General features: G+C 46.8%; 1 protein-coding gene across 9 annotated transcripts in view; it reads left to right on the top strand.

Moving 5' to 3' along the window:
- The window catches only part of LOC126532264 (uncharacterized), a 253753-nt gene that overhangs the window by 128861 nt on the left and 105646 nt on the right, over positions 1–19246 (top strand). For 8 of the 9 annotated variants that reach the window (XM_072288496.1, XM_072288493.1, XM_072288491.1 and 5 more), the window contains exons 10-11: positions 3036–3148; positions 16037–16260. In XM_072288496.1, the coding sequence (XP_072144597.1) occupies positions 3036–3148; positions 16037–16260 (337 nt within the window). Of the gene's footprint in view, positions 1–3035; positions 3149–16016; positions 16261–19246 lie in introns of all 9 variants that reach the window. The other variant, XM_072288492.1, reaches the window with a different exon arrangement.

Below are 19246 nucleotides of genomic sequence, written 5' to 3'. Positions count from 1 at the left end.
CAGCTCGGAGAATATTCCGGTCGGTGCACTTTGCAGCTTTTGTCTTTGTACGTGAGGGCCCGGAGTGTGCAGTTGGTTCATTGAGCCACATAGGTGCTGGGCTCTCAGACTGACGACGGGACGTTCAGCGAGGGTTCTCCCCGGGATGTAACGCTAACAACCTGTGGGAACGAAGAAACATAAAAAGATAGAAGGGCCGCTGAGCGGGCGGCAGAACGGAAAATGGCAGGCGCTACGTTAAGAAATGTAAAGGCGGCTGTGTGAACAGCTTTGTCAGTACTCATTATCATAAAGCCCCGCACCGATACGCGTGGTGGCGGTGACGACGTTGGAGAGTTTTCAACGATACTGAACAACTGCGCAGCGTGACTCAGGCGAATAGCGAGAAATAAACAGAGATGCGTAGAAAATGCCTAAATTGCTTTGTATCAGTGTGCCGACCTCGAATGTTCCTTCCGTATTAGCCTTAAGCACAAAGAAGGCCGCGTGTGTGGGACAAACCTTTTCGTGACTCTAGGCGACTAACGACAACGCCCGCGCGTGTAGCAGGGAAGCTTGCTATTATCAATGCCTTTTCTCTAGGATATTTAATGATCCTACAAAGCTTGGGGATGAGGTCAACAATCTGTCGAACAATTCGAAACTGAAGCGTCCTATAAACATTGCAGCTTTTGCTCATGGTAAAACGGAGGTTGAAGCACTCACAGATATGAATGAATACTTCACTAACGTCGGTGATTTTTAGATTTCCAGCAAGAGGGAACTTAGTGCCGAAACTTGTCTTGATTCAGTGCAGAAACGCGTAAGCTTGATACACTCAATTTTTTTTTTCCTGACAAGTCCACAAGAGGTGGAAAATTTATTGGGTAACATAAAGAACAACGTCTCGCCAGGAATTGATGACCTGTGTGTTGTACCAATCAAATATGTTGCGTCTCTTATATCTCTGCCGCTAACGCATATAATTAATTGAATGCTGGAAACTGGAATCTTCCCCTCCGATCTTAAGCTTGCCCGCATATGCCCAATAAACAAGTTTGGAGCCCTTAGTGACATATGTAATTGCAGGCCAATCTCGGGGCTGCCCGTGCTATCCAAAGTCTTTGAAAATGTTATTAACACGCGTCTCGTGAATTTTATAACGAACCCGCCGTGGTTGCTGAGTGGCTATGGTGTTGGGCTGCTGAGCACGAGGTCGCGGGCTCGAATCCCGGCCACGGCGGCCGCATTTCGATGGGGGCGAAATGCGAAAACACCCGTGTGCTTAGATTTAGATGCACGTTAAAGAACCCCAGGTGGTCGAAATTTCCAGAGTCCTCCACTACGGCGTGCCTCATAATCAGAAAGTGGTTTTGGCACGTAAAACCCCACAATTAAATTTCAATTAAATTTTATAACTAAGCACCACGTAATAAATGACGCACAGTACGGTGTTCAGAAAAATAAAACAGCTGTACTAGCGGTATTATGTGTTAAAGATAAAATAATGAATGACATTGAAAATAAGCTTTATACCGTTGGTCTCTTCATTGATCTTACGAAAGCATTTGATTGTGTTAACCATGAAATTTTATTAGTTAAACTTTTGATTACGGCATTGGTGGCGTTGCCTTAAATCTTTAAAAAGTTTTCTTTCCCACAGAAAACAGTGTATAAAAATTGTTATTTCCCCAACTACTACAGTAAAACAAGCAGTACCTCAGGGGTCGATTCTAGGGCCCTTGTTATTTATACTTTACATAAACGATATCTTTGATATACCTAACTCCCCAAAGTTAGTAATTTACGCAGATGATACCAATATATTTTTTCTGCGCGTACACGTAATAACTTTCAGAACACGATTAACGACTACCTAATGCAGCTTGATAGCTGGCTTCATGCAGTTAAATAAGCGCTGAACCTTAAAAAAAAACTAACTACGTCTTGTTGAAACTCACCAACAAAACACGTGACAGTGAACTCGCGCTGACATTCCAGGACACCGTCATAGCACGCGTAAAATGTCAGAAATTTCTAGGTGTGTGGTTTGAAGAAAGTATGTCGTGGAATACACACCTAAACAAACTAACCTCAGAACTAAGCAGAACAGTTTGTTTATTATTCGAATTATCAGATCTAATTCCTCTGCAGTTAAAGAAAGCGATATATTATGCCCACTTCTACCCCCGTTTATCCTACTGCACACTAGTTTGGGGTACTACGACGACTACGAATTATAAAAAACTGGAGGTATTGCAGAAGAAAGTGCTGAGGATTCTTGAGAATTATCATGGTGAACCCAAAGGTCTACCAACTAATCCTTTGTTTATTAAACACAATTTGCTCAAAGCAAGTAAGATATATGACTACAAACTCCTGCTGCACATACATAAAGATAACCTGTTACATTCAGCACACACAACGTCAACTCGTTATGCACTGCGTAACGAACGGATAACAACACCACAAACACGTACAAATTGCGGAAGGGCTGTCCTCACTTATCAAATACCCGCACTAATAAAGCGTGTGAATTCACAAATAAGTCAGCATGAAACTCTATAAATTCAAGTCGCAAATAAGACGTTTTTTGTTGAATGAGTGAAGAACCCTTTAGCACAAGTGCATATTCATTTTTTCATGTTTCTATGTTTTCATTGTACATTCGTAGTTGCCATATCCGTATGTGATTTTATCTTGCATTGTATATTATTTTCACTATTTCAATATACCCTGTGAGGCAAAGTCTTTCAAATTGTTCTTTGCAAATGCATCAATTTGCCTGCTGTCTGTATGGTCCCCAGGTCCCTTCAAGTTGTCTATGACAACTTTCTTGCCTGGAGGACCCCCAACATTGTGTTGGAAATAAACTGAACTGAACTCGCCTTCCCAGTTTTTCACTGAAACCCCGATCACTCCTCCGCCATTTGCACTTTCCGTTGCATAGAGTATAGCGCTCTCAGCTTTGGATGCGCTCGTTGCTTTTTTCGGCTGACTGGAGTGTCGCTTTCCACCGCTGCTTTTCCGGTGCTTCTGTGGCCTTGGCGTCCTAGGAGGCCTGCAGGAAGGCGGTGGGGTCAAGCAGTGCTTCTGCGTCAAGAAAGAGGACGCGCCTCCCAGCAGCAACGCGACTTCCTGGCCACCGGGAAACTACTGCATTCTGCAGGTGGGATAAGCAGGCCCCTTTGTTTAGCACTTAAAAGGAAGGAAGAAACTTTATGGCTGGATAGACACTTGCAAACAGCGTGACGGCACTACAATTGCGCCACCAATCTGCTGACCCAAATCAGTTGTCGCTGCAATAAAATAAAATAGAAGCCACAGGCAGGCGCGGCACGCATAACTCAGTCATAGCGTAAGCTGCATGGAGGAGCGTCTCCATAGGAGACCGTCATAAACTGATTGAACACGGTAACTGCAAGTAAGCGTATTGAAAGTCGTGTTTTTAGTTGCATGCATTTGTTGAAACACACTCAGGTGTGCTTTATGGTCGGAAAAGCGGGGCAATAAGGGTAATTTGATGTCTGTCAATACAAAGTCCTGACAAGAACCGATGCGGAAAGAGCTGCATTGTGTATTTGATACAAATTCCATGCTGACGTCGTCTTGCGGACAGTGCACGAACCAGGCGTTGTGGAGATCCTTCGTGTTTAGTTGAAATCACCCTTCACAATTGGGGACACATCATCTTCAGGAACGAAGGTCTGTGTCGATAAGCCCACAATTTTCCTGTGTTGACCGCCTGGCGACACGTACAGTGAGGCGACACGCACTGCGCAGATGTCGCCAAGGTCGACGTCCTCGTGCACTTAGCTTTAGGCGCATGTCAAAGAACCGCAGGTGGTGTCCTCCGCTACGGCGTGCCTCATAATCAGAAAGCGGTTTTGGCACGTAAAACCCCATAATTTGATTTAAGGTCGACGTCCGGTGCTCCGATGAGTTTGAATTGCGTTTGTGTATTGCCACACCCAAGGCCTGGTGCGCAGTTCTATTTGCTGACACGACGCACATGTAGCCGGTGATGTCATGTGGACAGGTCTCGGAGAAACCGAATAGCGACAGTCGCACTAAGCTGTAGTCGTGCATGATGTCAAGCCTGTGGGCAGCCAGCGAACGCACGCTGAGAGAGCAGATGGCACGTCGGTGGCGCTAATCGAGCTGTGCAAAGCAACGTCGCGTGATTGTGTCAAGGCGATGTCGTTTCAGTCTATGGACGTCGTCACACAGTGCTCGATCTCGGTTTTCCGCGGCGTGCACAAGGTGTAGTCGTATTCAGCGTTGTTGATGTAAATGCCATCAAGTGAAGTGGCTCGACTCGTGAGGGTCTTCCCAGCGAAGCTGAGGGCCGCATTTTCGGCTGACCGCACGTAAGGTTACTCGCGTAGAAACTGGCGGGCCGCATTTTCGGCAGCACGCACTTGAGTGTCTCGGCGGCGAAGCTGCGGGGCCTGATTTTCGCAGCGCGCACAGTCTTTTTGCGTCGTTTTCTCTAGGACGACCTAAACCGTCCACCCGGCGTCGACCTGTGCCGCTCGCTGCACAGCGGTCTGCTGAGCCCAACGTTGCCCGGCCGCAGCCGCGCGCGAAGCTCTGCGAGTCGCTTCTTCAGCAGCGGTTCGTACCTGACGAGGAGACGCCGTGACGCGTTGCGTGACGCAGGCACTGCGCGGCGCACGCGTCACATCCCTTGATCACGATACGGTGCAAGTGGAAACCGGAGGCCACAAAGCACTCGGTCCGCAGAAAGAACGAAAATCTTTATTCCTGGATAATGCAATACAATACGATTGACAGTATTATCTGGATCCTTATAGCCTATGTGGCTAGTTTTTGGTCCATACCGTAACAGTCAGCGTGAATGGCAACCCAAAATAAAAAGCGAGATAAAGTTATCTTATATACATGATTTAAAGTGATGTTCGAATGATGGAACAGCATTAGGGAGTTTTCTTATGAAGCTGGGTATTTCATTACAGATTTTTGCACCAATAAATGATAAGGAACGTTGACCGTACACATTATGAGTTTTTGGCAAGTGCAATTTATCAAGCTCAGCTTGTCTACTGTCCCTTGTAGGCGTGAGAAATATTGATGAAAGATGTAGCTTGATCGTGGTTAGTATTCTGTGGATTAGTGTAGCTGTGTTATAGTCGCGAGCTTGAATAAGTAGCATTATGTTTAACCGTGAAAAAGCTGTGCAGAGGGCGCGTCCTTTGTGGCCGATGCAGTTATTCTCACAGCACGTTTCTGAATTTTTGACAGTAACAAGAACGTACTGTTTAATACCACGCGCTGCTCACTTTTTCTTGTTCATTATGTTTGTTATAAATAGCGATGTGCCGTCTTTTCGTCGCTGTTCTTTCCGCACTACAGACGCAGTATTTTCCTCCCTTTGAAAGCATGCATCGTCCCAATGTGAAAGCCTGTGCATGCCCGAAACATTAAAGCTTGTACAAATATGGCTTTGTACGCACCACAATATGAAACTGCAATGCAAAGTCAGCACCTATAGACGCTACGCGGCGCGCCTGTGAATTCCCGCGCGCTAGGCGATAGCTGCGACGGACACCGGCGGCAGACAAGATCGCCGACCGAAACGGCTATTGGGACGAGCCCATTACAGCTTACGCGGTCGGATCCCTCTCCATGGATATGAGCGGTGCTTGTGTCTAAATTGCAGCGGTCTAATTTTCTGGTATTACGACTCTTCCGAAGTGACAACAAATACAGATTTAACGAGACGAAAAGGGGGTTAACCAAGGGGCCCGATTTTCATTAGTCACATAATAAGAAGCCAACAAACACTGGCACCAAGGACAACATGGGGGAAAGTGCATGGGCTTAATGAATGAAATAAAGAAACGATAAATATAATGGAAATGAAAGTGGATGAAGAAACAGCTTGCCGCAGGTGGGGAACGAAGGTTGTGGGATCGTTCCCCACCTGCGGCAAGTTGTTTTTTCATCCACTTGCATTTCCATTAATTTATCGTTTCTTTATTTCATTCATTAAGCCCATGCACTTTCCCCCATGTTGTCCTTGGTGTCAGTGTTTGTTGGCATCTTATGATATGACACATAGAGATTGTGTTTCGAAAATGTGGTACATGTCCATAGAGTGGACCATCCTCTTTCTGTGACCGGACGCCGCAGTTTTGTAAGAACGCGTCGTTTCAGACCATGCACACAACCACAAACATTTCATCATCATCATCATCATCATCATCAGTCTGTTTTGTGTCCATTGCAGGAGGAAGGCCTCTCCCTGCGATCTCCAATTACCCCTGTCCTGCGCCAACCGATTCCAACTAGCGCCCGCGAAGTTTCAAATTTCATCGCTCCACCTTGTCTTGTGCCGTCCTCGACTGCGTTTCCTTCTCTTGGAACCTATCCTGTAACCCTAATGGTCCAACGGTTATCTAACCGGCGCATTACATGACCTGCCCAGCTCCATTTTTTCTCTTGATGTCAATCAGAATATCGTCTATACCCGTTTGTTCTCTGATCCAAACCGCACTCTTTCTGTCTCTCAAGGTTATGCCTAGCATTCATCGTTCTTTGTGCGGTCCTCAGCTTGTTCTCAAGCTTCTTTGTCAGTCTCCAAGTCTCTGCCCCATATGTCAGCACCGGTAAAATGCACTGATTGTATACTTTCCTTTGCAATGATAACGGTAAGCTCCCAGCGCACGATGTCTGCCGTGTGCGATCCAACCCAATTTTATTCTTCTGTCAATTTCCTTCTCATGATCAGGGTTTCCTGTGAATAATTTACCTAGGTAAACGTACTCCTTCACCGACTCTAGAGGCTGACCGACTTCAAAAATACACGTTTCACTAGAATATTCACATTTTCATGGTGCTGATGTGACACGTACATTGGTTTTGGACTGCATCGACCTGAAAATATTTGGGCTGCATTGACCTGACGACTGTGTCTGACCATACACTATGGTCGTAAACAATACTCAGTGTAAAATTTGCCAAGAAATATCAGCAATCATCATGCGAATACATAATCCGTTACGCGATATTATGACTTCGCTGTGCCTTTAATGCTTTTGCAGCCTCCCGTTCCTGCTTTCAACTAGAGTACACCCAATTTTCCGTGTTATTGTACATCCTCACAGCGCAAGATTATGGCCATAAAGACAAGTAAACAGCAACAAACAAAACAATAAGGGTCAACATTTCAGTTAAGAACCAAGGCCAGCATTCACAAAAGGAAAATTCCAGTCAATCCCAATGCTGAACATACTATTAGCGAAGGGGGCCGGCAAATGGTAAAGAGCACTCATACGAACAAATATAGCTTTGCGAATTCGGTCCTATGGGACATATACGGAAACAAAATTGAGCACCGACCCACACACACTCACTCATCGTCGCGTCCCATTCGTTCTCTAAAGATAACACAACATCGTGGGCATTATGCATGTGGGCTCCTTGATCACTCTTACGCCCGTTCACATCTCCGGAAGTAAGATGAGCTGCTCACACATCACACACAAAACAACGTAGCGCGTTTCCCTATAAGCAAACGCGAGCCGATATCGTCGCAGTTTTTCGTGGCACATCCCATCGCGACACACCGAAAATGGTGTCTTTGTCGTCACTCTTCATCATCTGACTATGTTTGTGTCCACATTCAGGACGAAGACCCCGCCCAACGGTCTGTAATTACCCATGTCTTACGTTACAGCTGATTCCAAGTTATGCCTGCAAATTTAATTTCTGAGTTTCTTCGCCCCACCTAATTCTCTGCCGTCCTGCACTGGGCTTCCCTTCCCTTGGCACGCATTCTGTGACTAGACCACCGGTTACATGCCCTGCACCCTAGATGGCCTACCCAGCTCCATTTGTCCCTCCCGTCACCTAGAATATCGCCTACCCCCGTTTTCTCTCCAATGCAGACCGTTGTCTTCCTATCTCTTATCATTGCGCCTAACATTTTTAGTTTCATCGCTTATTGCGCGGTCCTTAACTTCTTCTCAGGCTTCCTTGCTTAACCTCCAAGTTTCTGCCCCATACGTTATTACAGGTAGAGCGCAATGATTGTAGAACTTTCTGTTCAAGGATAGCGGTAGGCTGCCCGTCATGATTTGATAATGCTTACCGTATGCGCTCCTGCCCAGTTTTATTCTTCTGCAAGTTTTCTACTCATAATCAGGGTTCCCCCGTGAGTAATTCACCTAGATAAACGCACTCTTGCCCAGATTGTAGAGGCTGACTGCCGATCAAGAATTCTCGTTCTCTTGACAGGCTGCTGAACATTACCTTTGTCTTGCGCATACTAATCTTGAACCCTACTGTTACACTTTGCCGCCTAAGTACGTCATTCTCTTGGTGCAATGCATCTCCAGCGTTGCTGAACAGGACAGTATCATCTGTAAACAGCAGGTCGCTGAGATATTTGTTGTTCATCCTCACCCATGCTTGAATGCTTATTTTAAGCGTGAAGTGAATGGCATTGGAAAGATTGCGTCTCCTTGTCTGACCCCTTTCCTGATCGCATTTCCCGCTTATATTGTGGAGACGGTATTATTTGCTGAAGAAAAGTTGATGTCGCTATTCTTCATCGCACCGTCCACCGCAGACAACAACGTGGTCCACTTTCGCAAGTAAAAAAAATTACAGGGTCTCTTAAGATCTCTCTTAAGAGGGGAACGGCGAAAGCCTACTCTTCCTCCTCTTATCATTCGCCTCTTTCTCTTTACCTCTTCTCTTTCTTTTAGTCATTACTGCTCACTACTAAGCATTTTTAGTCATTTGTAATCAATTGGGATCATTACAAGCCGTCGTTAGACATGTTGGTCATATCGTAGTCACTACAAATCATTAGTAGTCATTTTAGTCGTTATTACTACACATTACTACACATTCATAGTCATTTCTATTCAATTGTGGTCATTACCACCGTCGCTAGACGTATTCGTAATTTCTTAGTCATTACTAGTCATTACAAGTAATTTCAGTCATTATTGGTCATTGCTAGTCATTGTTAACCTCTACCAATCTCTATTATAACGTTATCATTCACGAACTGTCACTGTCAATCATTTTTCATTGTTTAATCTGCCTTCATATGGCGTGATAACGCTTCGGCGGACACTCCGGCGGTCAGGTCTGCTGACGCAAACTGCACCACGAGCCTAGAAAGGCTTTCGCCTTAAAAACCTGGCGTCGCCAGTTTTCTATCACCTTACCGCAAGGCGATCTTCTCCAGCACAGACAGAGAGAAACATCTTGGAGGACGCTTAAGCTTCGCCTTTAAGAGTGGAACGTGATAGCGTTCAAAGATCCCTGACTGCTTCTCATGCTTCCCTGAAACTGCAGCTTAAGTAACTGTTTACCGGAAAACGCTGGCGGCGAACGCTGTGCGCGAAGTCGAGCTTTCTGATAGAAACGCGGCCCCTTGTGTGGCCGATCGCGAGGTAATGCGCAGCAGCGCCAAAGAAATTACATCATTTTCAGGTTCGTGCTTTTGTTTCCACCTAATATTTAAGTATGAGAGGATTCAACATAAAAGGTGTGCGCTGTCGGCGTTTTGTTTCGTGACATTTGTTTGTGGGCTGTCATTCTCAAAATACGGAGGAATCACTTTGACAAGAATGTAAAAGAACGTATGAGCAATTTTAGTGATAGAGTGGTGTAGTAATATAGCCAGCATATGCCGCATATTATATAGCAAGGCGTGGCATATACACATACCTAAACGTATACGGAAGTTTTCGCTCACGGACAACTCCACCGATGCCGACACCGGATTTTTTTAACGCGTTCAGTTACTAATGTCACCAGCAAGAGGGCAGTTAGCGGAAAGGGATACGTGTGTCTCCGCGTGACGCGCACCCTCGCACCGAGCACTGCACGACTGCGCCACGCCGTGAACCGGCGGCGGCAGTGACGTCACCGATGCTTTGTGGAAATAATAATGATGATAAAATTACATTCTTGGGTTTGACGAGTCAACACCACGACATGATTACGAGGCACGCCTTAGTCGGGGTCTACAAATTAATTTCCACCACTTGAGGTTCTTTAAGGGACACACAATGCGCGTGCTTTGCGACGAGGCCCGGAAGCAAGTGGCACATCCAAGGCCAAAAATTTAAATGCTGGGTTTCTTAGCATGGCGCCCAATGCATGGTCGTTTTTACATTGCGCACCTATCGCCATGTGCGGTCGCGATCGGATCCGCGGCTTCCTGTTCAGCATAGCCGCTGAGTATACCGCCGCAGGTTGGCCATAATATAATTGGATCGCATCAGTTATAAAGGCATATAGTACAGTAACAAAGAAGAGTTCGAAAGCCGCATTGCCACGCTGTTCGGTCATGTTTATAACACCGTAAAGCAATCGCACATATGCGTCTGTAATATCATGAGAAGGTGTAAGATTGGCAGTGATAGGGATTTGATTGGTTCATGTATAATTTGGCGGTGATTGATGGCGTGACGGTGAATTTCTCCGCCGTTGGCGCTTCTTGAAAACAGCTAGACGTTCGCCGACCTTGATATGGCCTTGCCGAAGCACGAAACCTTGCAAGCACACGTGTGAAAGGCCTTTGTTATGTATGCACGCAAGAGTGGGCGCTTTCTTTCGGCGCAGTACTGGGGGAGCTACAAAATGGGTTCCGGAAGCAAAGGAGGTCAGAGGACGATCCATTCTCATTGACGCAGTGTGTGGGAATAGCAGAAAGGGAACACAGACCTCCATGGCTAGCATTTCTGGATATCGAGGGCGCCTATGACACTGTAATCGAAGAGCATTGGGGGGACTCTAGAGGTGGAAGATGGAGTAACTAATCTTTTAAAATATGTCTATAAAAGTAACAAGGTGGCTATAAAATGGGAGGAAAGAAAAGTACCTGAACTTGTACAGATACATAGGGCGCTTAGGCAGGGGTGCTCTCTGTCACCTTTGTTGTTCTTGTATCTACAAGGATTAGAGACCAAATTAGAGAGGACTTGGCTTCAACCTTTCTGTTTTCACGCAAGGAGAATGAATTGAGCAGCCGTTACCAGGACTGATGTACGCGAACTACACTGCACTTATGGCAGACAACAAGAAATATTTATTTATTTATTTATTTATTTATTTATTTATTTATTTACTTTCAGGGCCCGAAGGCACTACAGAAAGGAATGGGGGAAACATAACAAACAATTTGTGCAAATAACATTGGATTTAAGCAAAGGCATGTTGAATGGCGTTCTTGATGTTAGTAGTGTCCGTGATGGCGGCGATGGCAGTGAGAAGATGGTTCCATTCCGTGCTTGTTCGAGGAATGAAAGAATCACTGTAAAGATTAGTCCTACATGACGGCACGCCTACTTTACAGCAATGATCTGTACGAGATGAAACATAAAACGGCTGTGTGAGAAGCTGCTCTTTTAATACAGGGTTGAAGTGGAAAATTTTATGAAACAGCGAAAGGCGAGCGCATTTTATACGGGATGAAAGATCGGGTAAGTTTAGGGCATTTTTCATTGCTGTAACGCCGGAATGACGCAAGTAATGTTATAAAATGAATCTAGCTGCACTGTTTTGGATTGATTCCAGGGCAAGAGTTTGAGCGTATTCGAGATTTGATCGTACCAATGTTCGGTAAATAATTACATTAAGGGATGAAGGCGCAGATGCAAAATTACGACGCTGGTATCCAAGCATGCGGTTAGCATTATTACAGACTTACTCAATGTGGGTGTGCCATGAGAGGTTATTTGTGATATGGAGGACGAGATACTTGTATGAGTCAACAGGCGTTAGCTGATTACTGTTAAGAAAGTATAGGCGCGTGTTACTGCATTTTGAACGGCGGGAAATTTGCATAGCTTTACGTTAGGTTACGTTAAGTTGCATTAGCCATTTACTGCACCAGAGTGACACATTATTCAGATCATTTTGCAGTTTACATGCATCAGATGGATTAGTAATTCTTTAGTAAAGTACACAGTCGTCAGCGAAGAGCTTAATAGAGGAAGACGTAATGCAGTCAGGGAGGTCGTTAATATAGACGAGGAAAAGCAGTGGGCCCAGCACCGATCCTTGCGGCACTCCCGGTGTTACAGCAGAGGAAGGAAAAGAGTAATCATTAGCTGTTACATACTGTGTTCTGTTAGTCAAGAAGTCTCTAATCCAAGGTAAGACTTTAGGATCAATATTAAGTTTGCTGAGCTTATTAAGGATCAGTAAATTATGTGGGACCGTATCAGATGCCTTGGCAAAATCCAGGAAAATGTAGTCAGTATCAAAACCTAGGTCAGCAATAAAGAACAGGTCATTGGTAAATGATAATAGCCGAGTTTCACATGAAAAGTGCGTCCTAAAACCGTGCTGACAAGGGTTAAAAAATGAATTTGTCAATATGTTCTAGAATTTTGCAAGGAATACTGGTTAATGAGATAGGGCGATAGTTCTTGGGCGAATGTGTAGTACCTGACTTCTGAACAGGAACCACATTCCCATCTGTCCAATCGCCGGGTATAATTGAGCACGGTATGGACTGTTCAAAAATTTTAGAGAGAATAATACATGAATACACGGCAGTACATTTGAGAATTTTCGACGTGATTTCGTCGGGTCCTGCAGATGAAGATATTTTTAAGCCACTAATTAGATTTGTTACACCGTGCCAATCTATTACAATGGTGTCCATGGGCGGGAAATTCCGAATGACAATCAAACTGTTACAAACAGGTGACATTTTGTGAAAAACTGATGTGAAAACATTATTCAACACAATGCAGAATTCATCCGTACCCGCCGTGGTTGTTCAGTGGCTATGGTGTTGGGCTGCTGAGCACGAGGTCGCGGGATCGAATCCCGGCCACGGCGGCCGCATTTCGATGGGGGCGAAATGCGAAAACACCCGTGTACTTACATTTAGGTGCACGTTAAAGAACCCCGGGTGGTCGAAATTTCCGGAGTCCTCCACTACGGCGTGTCTCATGATCAGAAAGTGGTTTTGGCACGTAAAACCCCATATTTTTTTTTATTCATCCGTAGGAAGAGTGATGTCGGAATGTTCTAAACGTATTTGCCTGTTAGTTTTGCCGCCAACAACGCTCCAAAATTTACGAGGGTTACTGCGCAAGTACGAAGGAAGCGTAACAGTAAAAAAAAACTTGTTTTGCTTCAGCAACCGCCCGAACATAAGCAGCGTTAGCGGCTTGATAATCTGACCAACGCACAACGAGGTTCGAACGTTTCGCGCATCGAAACAAGCGCTTGTTTTTGTTAGGTAGGTGGCGTAATGTTGTATTGAACCACGGGGAACGTTGGTCAGATTAAACAATTCTTTTGGGTACATAACGATCAATAAGGTGCAGTAATTTGGTTGTGTACATCACAGTTTTCGTTGACCGAACGCTGATCAAACTCAGCAATAAATTCATCAACAATGCGTTCCATTTCTACCGTCATAGCCTGAACATCGGCTCTAAAAAAATCACGGGTATGCATTACACTTTTTTTTATACAAACACGAGTTTGGATATCAAAATGCAACACTAAGTGATCACTTATTCCTGGCTGATAACTTATTGCAGAAACAAGGTCAGGTGAGGTAGTGAGGATCAAATCAAAGTTGTTAGAGCAATTAGGAGTAATGCGTGTTGGTTGGTGGATGAGCTGAGTGAGGTTGAAATCAGAACATAGGTTTATGAATTGAGTGCACTCAGACGAATTGTGCTCTAAAGAAACAAGTTGGGATTGCCACTTAATGTTCGGGAAGTTAAAATCGTCCAGAAGGAAAGAAGGTGAATTCGGATATCTTACAAATAATATGTTAAGGATATCGTGAAGATCGGGACAAAAAGAGGGTGAGGCAGTAGGCGACATATAGCATGCGCAAATAATGAAGTCACGAGAGGAAAAATTTACGCGTACACAAATCAGTTCCAAAGAAGAGGCAGCACTAATAATTGAAGAGTTGAGCGCATCGGCGATACCAATTAAAACGCCTCCGCCCGAGCGAACGTCGCGATCGTACCGATAAATGTATGCTTTTTCACAATCGAATATTTCATTTTGCATATACTTATTTTTGCCGACAACCACGTTTCACTAAGAATGATAATATCTGCCCCGCAAAATCAACGATAGAAGAAAGCTGAGCGCGCTTGTTGAAGATGCTACGTATGTTTGTAAAAAAAGTACTCATTGCTGCAAGGGGGTCGAGCTGAAGACAAGCTACAGAGGGTTCGGGCCCACACTTTTTTCGGGCGCACGCGGCTCTGCCTCACGTTCGCACACCGTATCAGTGGCTGCACAATAGATGTACGTCTTTTTATTCATTAAAGGCTTATTCGAGCGTAGAGGAAAAGATATGTGTGCAGCGTTGCCAAACTCAATTAACGTTTTCCGCCATTGCCGCGTTTCTCGGCAAAAGTCTTCACATATAGAAACACCTTCATTTTTAAGTTATTTTCTCTGTGATAAAATGCTTTCTCGGGTTTTATATGAAGCGAACGTCACAATTAGAGGACGAGGCTTGGAAGCCACAAACTGTCCCAGTCGGTCGGCTCTAAGACTGTTATGGCCAGAAATGTTTAATTGAAGATGGCGTGAAACAAGGTCACAAATGTGAGCTTCTGACTCCTCGCAGGTCTCGGACGGCTTGTCGGGGATTCCATAAAAGATCAGGTTGTCCTCCGTCGCTGATCTTCAAGGTTATCTAACCTTGATTTGAGCTCGGCGTTCTCACATTTAACAGCCGCAGAAACCATGCTACTAATATCTCCCGAGGTCTGTGCACCTTCAAGAGGTTCAACAATTGTCTCAAGAGTTTGTAGTCTGGTTGATAGGTCTGAAACCTGTTGAGCAAGTGTGTCTTTACTGCGTTTAAGGCCACCAAATGCCTGCATTACCTCAGCGTGACGGGATTCAAATTGTGATGAAAGCGCGGCTTGCATGGGATCGGTGGACATTTGCGGTGAAGAGGGAGATAGGTTAGGTTCAAAGTTTAGTAACGAAAAATCGGCAGTCATGGTTTTTAATGATAATCAGGGCGGCGAGAATAGGGTACAGGAGGTTACGCTGGAGGTAGTGGACAAGTGCAAATATCTTGGCATGTGGCTAAACAATGGGGCTGAGTACCTATTGGAACAGGAAGAATATGTAACGACTAAAGGTAGCAGGAATGCAGCTGTGAGGTTGTGAGAGGGATTTGGAAGCGGGTGATGGTCCCTAGTCTGGCTTTCGGCAATGCGCTCCTGTGCATGAGATCAGAGGTTCGAGCAAGGTTGGAAATTAAGCAGTGAGGGGTAGGTAGGCTTGCTTTAGGGGCACACGGAAATGAACCAAAACAAGGGGTGCAGGGTGACATGGCATGGACATCCTTCGAGGGCAGGGAAGCTAGCAGCAAGATAGATTTTGAGGAGCGATTGAGAGAAATGGCGGGAAAGCGGTGGACATGGAAAGTTTTCAGTTACTTGTACATGGAAGAAATGTCGACACAAAATGGAGGAAGCGACACAGAAAACTGTCGCGCAAACATTTGGACAACTGCATGGAAGCAAGCCAAGAAACATCGCTTAAGAAAAAGGTTAAAGAAACAGAGAGGGGTCTGTGGAAAACAGTGATGCAGACGAAATCGCCACTGGGAACATACGGAACTTTCAAACAGGAAATTGCCAAAGAAAATATCTGCAATAATTCTAGGGGAAGCTCTTTGTTGTTTGAATCCAGGACAGGAGTATTACCGAGTCAAGTACCGAGGGTACTGCGCTGCGCGTGGGGAGCCAAACGGCCGGACATCTGACGGCACACTCTGTATAGAGGGCTCAAAGCAACGGGGCAGACTTGTTCGAACGGGTAGAATTGACCGAACGGATGTTATCAGATTGGTGGCTGAAATCAAGGCAAGAGTGAAATTTCACCCTCCACTAAGTACAGAATGTATAATTAGTCGCTGCTAAGTGGCGTGTGCCGCCGCCTTACCTTGGATGGGCCTTACCCATCCGTCGTACGTAGCGCGAACGCGTAAGCGAAGACAGCATAGGGCGCGAGAGGTCGTGCCGGTTTAAATGCAGACGCCACTCTGGGCCGGCAGGTGGGCGACACGTGTCCCGAGGGCTTCCCGAGCGGCGGCGGCGGCCACGTGACCTGGATCGACCGGCGGCCCTCGGACCCGGAGGCGCGCAACCGTGCCGAGGGGTTCCTGCCGCGGGGCCGATACACGGCGCACAACACGACGCTGTACTTCTGCTGCCGGGCCGACGGCAGCGTGGACGCGGCCGTGCGGCTGCCCACCGACCTGCCCTTCTACCTTCTGCAGTGCGTGCGCTGCCGTACGAGTTGGGAGGTTGCGGCGAACCGCCTGTGGTCGCCTAGAGCCGCACTTCGCGGTATCTGTTTTGGTATAGACTGTCAGAACCCAGGGGCCGAATCTTATAACGGTTTGGCCTCACCTAATCGGGCAAAATTTTGGTTACGTCACAGGTCGTCAGAGGCAGCGGGACGGTATCGCAATTTATGAATACGTCACGCATCTGTCAATCATCTTCAAAGCGAACCGGTCGTAGGAACCGGCGAAGGGGTAGTCCGCTTTGGGTTCCGTTGCTGTGGCTTGGCTGTTGGCTTGCGACCCTGGCCGCGCGCGCCGGTCGCGCGACCCCGGATACACGCGGGTGTCGCGCGCGCGTGCGTTGGTTGCTTCGGAGGCTATTACTCGCCTTTGTCGTCTGCTTGGCGTTGCTCTTTCGGTGTCGACCACGGCTGGAAGTGCGGTACGCGTCCGAAGAAGTGACGGATAATGAGTTGCACCGCCCTTGCCGCCTTTCTAAGTAGACTTTTTGCAGGCTACGCTATCAAATGGAGGAGAGTCGGGTGCAAGCGTACCAGTGGTCATTCCACGCAGATGAAGGAATATTACGCGCTGTGGTTCATCGCCACCGGCCTGCAGATCCCAGAGCTCGGTCGGACATGAAGCATTCATCGGAGTGGCCTAGATCTCTGCTGCCGACACTGTCCATGAAGTTTCTCTCGCAATTACTGCGTTGGCCGGTAGAAGGGCTAGGTCAGCTTTCCCGTGACCTCCGCTTCAAAGACAATGCCAAGGAGATATTTGCATGGTGAGATCGAATTCCCAGTGCTATCGCCAGCGTGAATAGCTATCAGATCGCCGTTCAGCAATCAGAAGGGTTCAACCTATAGGCTGGTTCAGTGCTTCTTTCGTTCGGCTGATAAAACTATAGAGTCAGGATGGGAAGGTCTCTTATTTGGCTGCCATTTTTTCTCTAGTTCCGGGAGTGCCATACTTTGTTCCTCAATTTCACGGCACAGCGCGCACCGTCAGCACAGCACTGTTCGATTTTACTTCGCGTAGGCAATGCAGGGCGCGTACATCATGATGTTCGATTTCAAGTTCCATTGCTTCTATCACGCGACGCGCCGTGGGGCAGATCGCAGGGATAGTGACAGCGCGGCGGCGAGCGAGTCATGTCCGAGCCGATGACGAAGGGCGAAAAAAGAAGGAAAATTGATATAGACGGCTAGTAAAGGTGTCCCTAAGAACCAGTTCACGGTTTTGTCGCGCTCGCTACTTAAGAAGTGCTGGCAGTGCGTTCCTGTTGCGTGCATCGTGCGAGCTCCTGGTAGCAGACGACACAGCTCTGCGCTCTGCCAACTCGCTTACGCTTGCGATACCGCCTGTCGGCTGAGAGTGAAAAATAATGACATTAATAAATTACTTCTGCATTGCGTAAACGCCCGGCATCACACGTTTATACTTCAGAACTTTGCGTATATTTTATTTATATTTTACATTTATTTAGCAAGCAGAAACATTCTGCAATTCCTCGATTAGCTCGTCATATAATGACGTACACTTCAGATGTGGCACCCTCTCATCTATTGGTGGCGACCTCCCCTTCTTCCACCACCGTCTTGGGAGTGGCACATCTAGTGACGTAAGCGGCGAAGCGAACGGTTCGTATTCCGAACCGTTAGAAGATTCGGCCCCTGAACAAGAGATGGCAGCGCCGGCGCGTGCGTCGCGCTAGCAGATATCTCTGGCGCGCGCAACGCTATCGGTGATATTCGGCCGTTTATCAGCCAGGCGAGTTGGGCTGAGTCACTTGCGTTTCGCGAGATAGCGATAATGCGGCCTAGAACGCGTGCTCATCACCACTTGTCGGTCGCGTACGTTGCCTCGAGGTAGAAAACAAGCGCATAGGCGCCAACATACGATGACTCATTCCGTTTCCCGGGTGCACGCATCCTAGCTAATGAAGCAGACGACAGCTTGTACACAGCAGACGAGGGAAGCGAGAAGCGTTTTCGACGGAATGATCATGCGCTTTGAGGTAGCTGCTTTATTTTTACTGCGGAGGAAAAGTGTTTTGCTTTACCGAGAACCTTAGGTTCAGTGGCTTCATGTAAGTTTCTTAGGCAAAGCGTCAAGTTGGCATCACGTTACTAAAGCAAAATGGGGCCATCAGCGCCATTTTATTTGCGTCGCGTCTACGTCACGCACCGAAGAAAATGGCGGAATGTCCAGAATAGTGCCCCCACAGCGGACTACCCTTTCGCCGTTACCGCTCTTAGCCAACCACGGGTTCGCTTTGGAAATGATTGACAGTTGCGTGACGTGATCATAATTTGCGGTGCCGCCCCGCTGTCTCTGACGGCCTCTGACGCAATAAAAATTTTGACCAATCAGATGAGGTCAAGTGAACCGTTCCTCTTTAAAACCGTTATAAGCATGGTTATAAGATTCGGCCCCTGAACATCTGCCTAGCAGAGCGAATATGACGTCACTTCTTTCTCGCTTCTCCTCTCCCGGGGCGCACCTGCTTGCTTGCTTGCCACAACACCGCACGCGCGCTCATTACATGATCTGACGTCAGCACAGGAGAGGGCGCGTGAGGTGCGCTTCGTGCGCCGCTCGCTAGGGGGCTACGCTCCGCCAGCTGGCGCGCTCTACGCTTCCTCCTTAGAGTTACTGTATATGCTACCGCAGGTAGCAGAGTTGCGCGTCTGTTTTATCACGCCGCTAGCGCTTCTATTGGCAGAGCGTCATCACGTGGTAGTCAAGCAACCGTGCATTGCGGAGAAGCAGATGCTCGGGCCAATTTTTGTATTTCCCGACGCCGCCGCTGCAGCGAACTGGATTGACACAAGTTATCGCCAGTCAAATTCAAAGCGAATCCGGCCGACCTTGGCGTTCGCTGTTCGCGTGCGGGCTAGCTGCGGAGAGCTAGCTATATAGCTATGTCAATCCTGTAAGAGAAAAACTTTCACTACACTCCCACAGGAGGTT

The sequence above is a fragment of the Dermacentor andersoni genome, chromosome 5 (genome assembly GCF_023375885.2).
Source record: "Dermacentor andersoni chromosome 5, qqDerAnde1_hic_scaffold, whole genome shotgun sequence".
NCBI lineage: Eukaryota > Metazoa > Arthropoda > Arachnida > Ixodida > Ixodidae > Dermacentor > Dermacentor andersoni.
The sequence above is the reverse complement of the archived record's forward strand: the minus strand, read 5'-3'. Positions and strand labels throughout refer to the sequence as shown.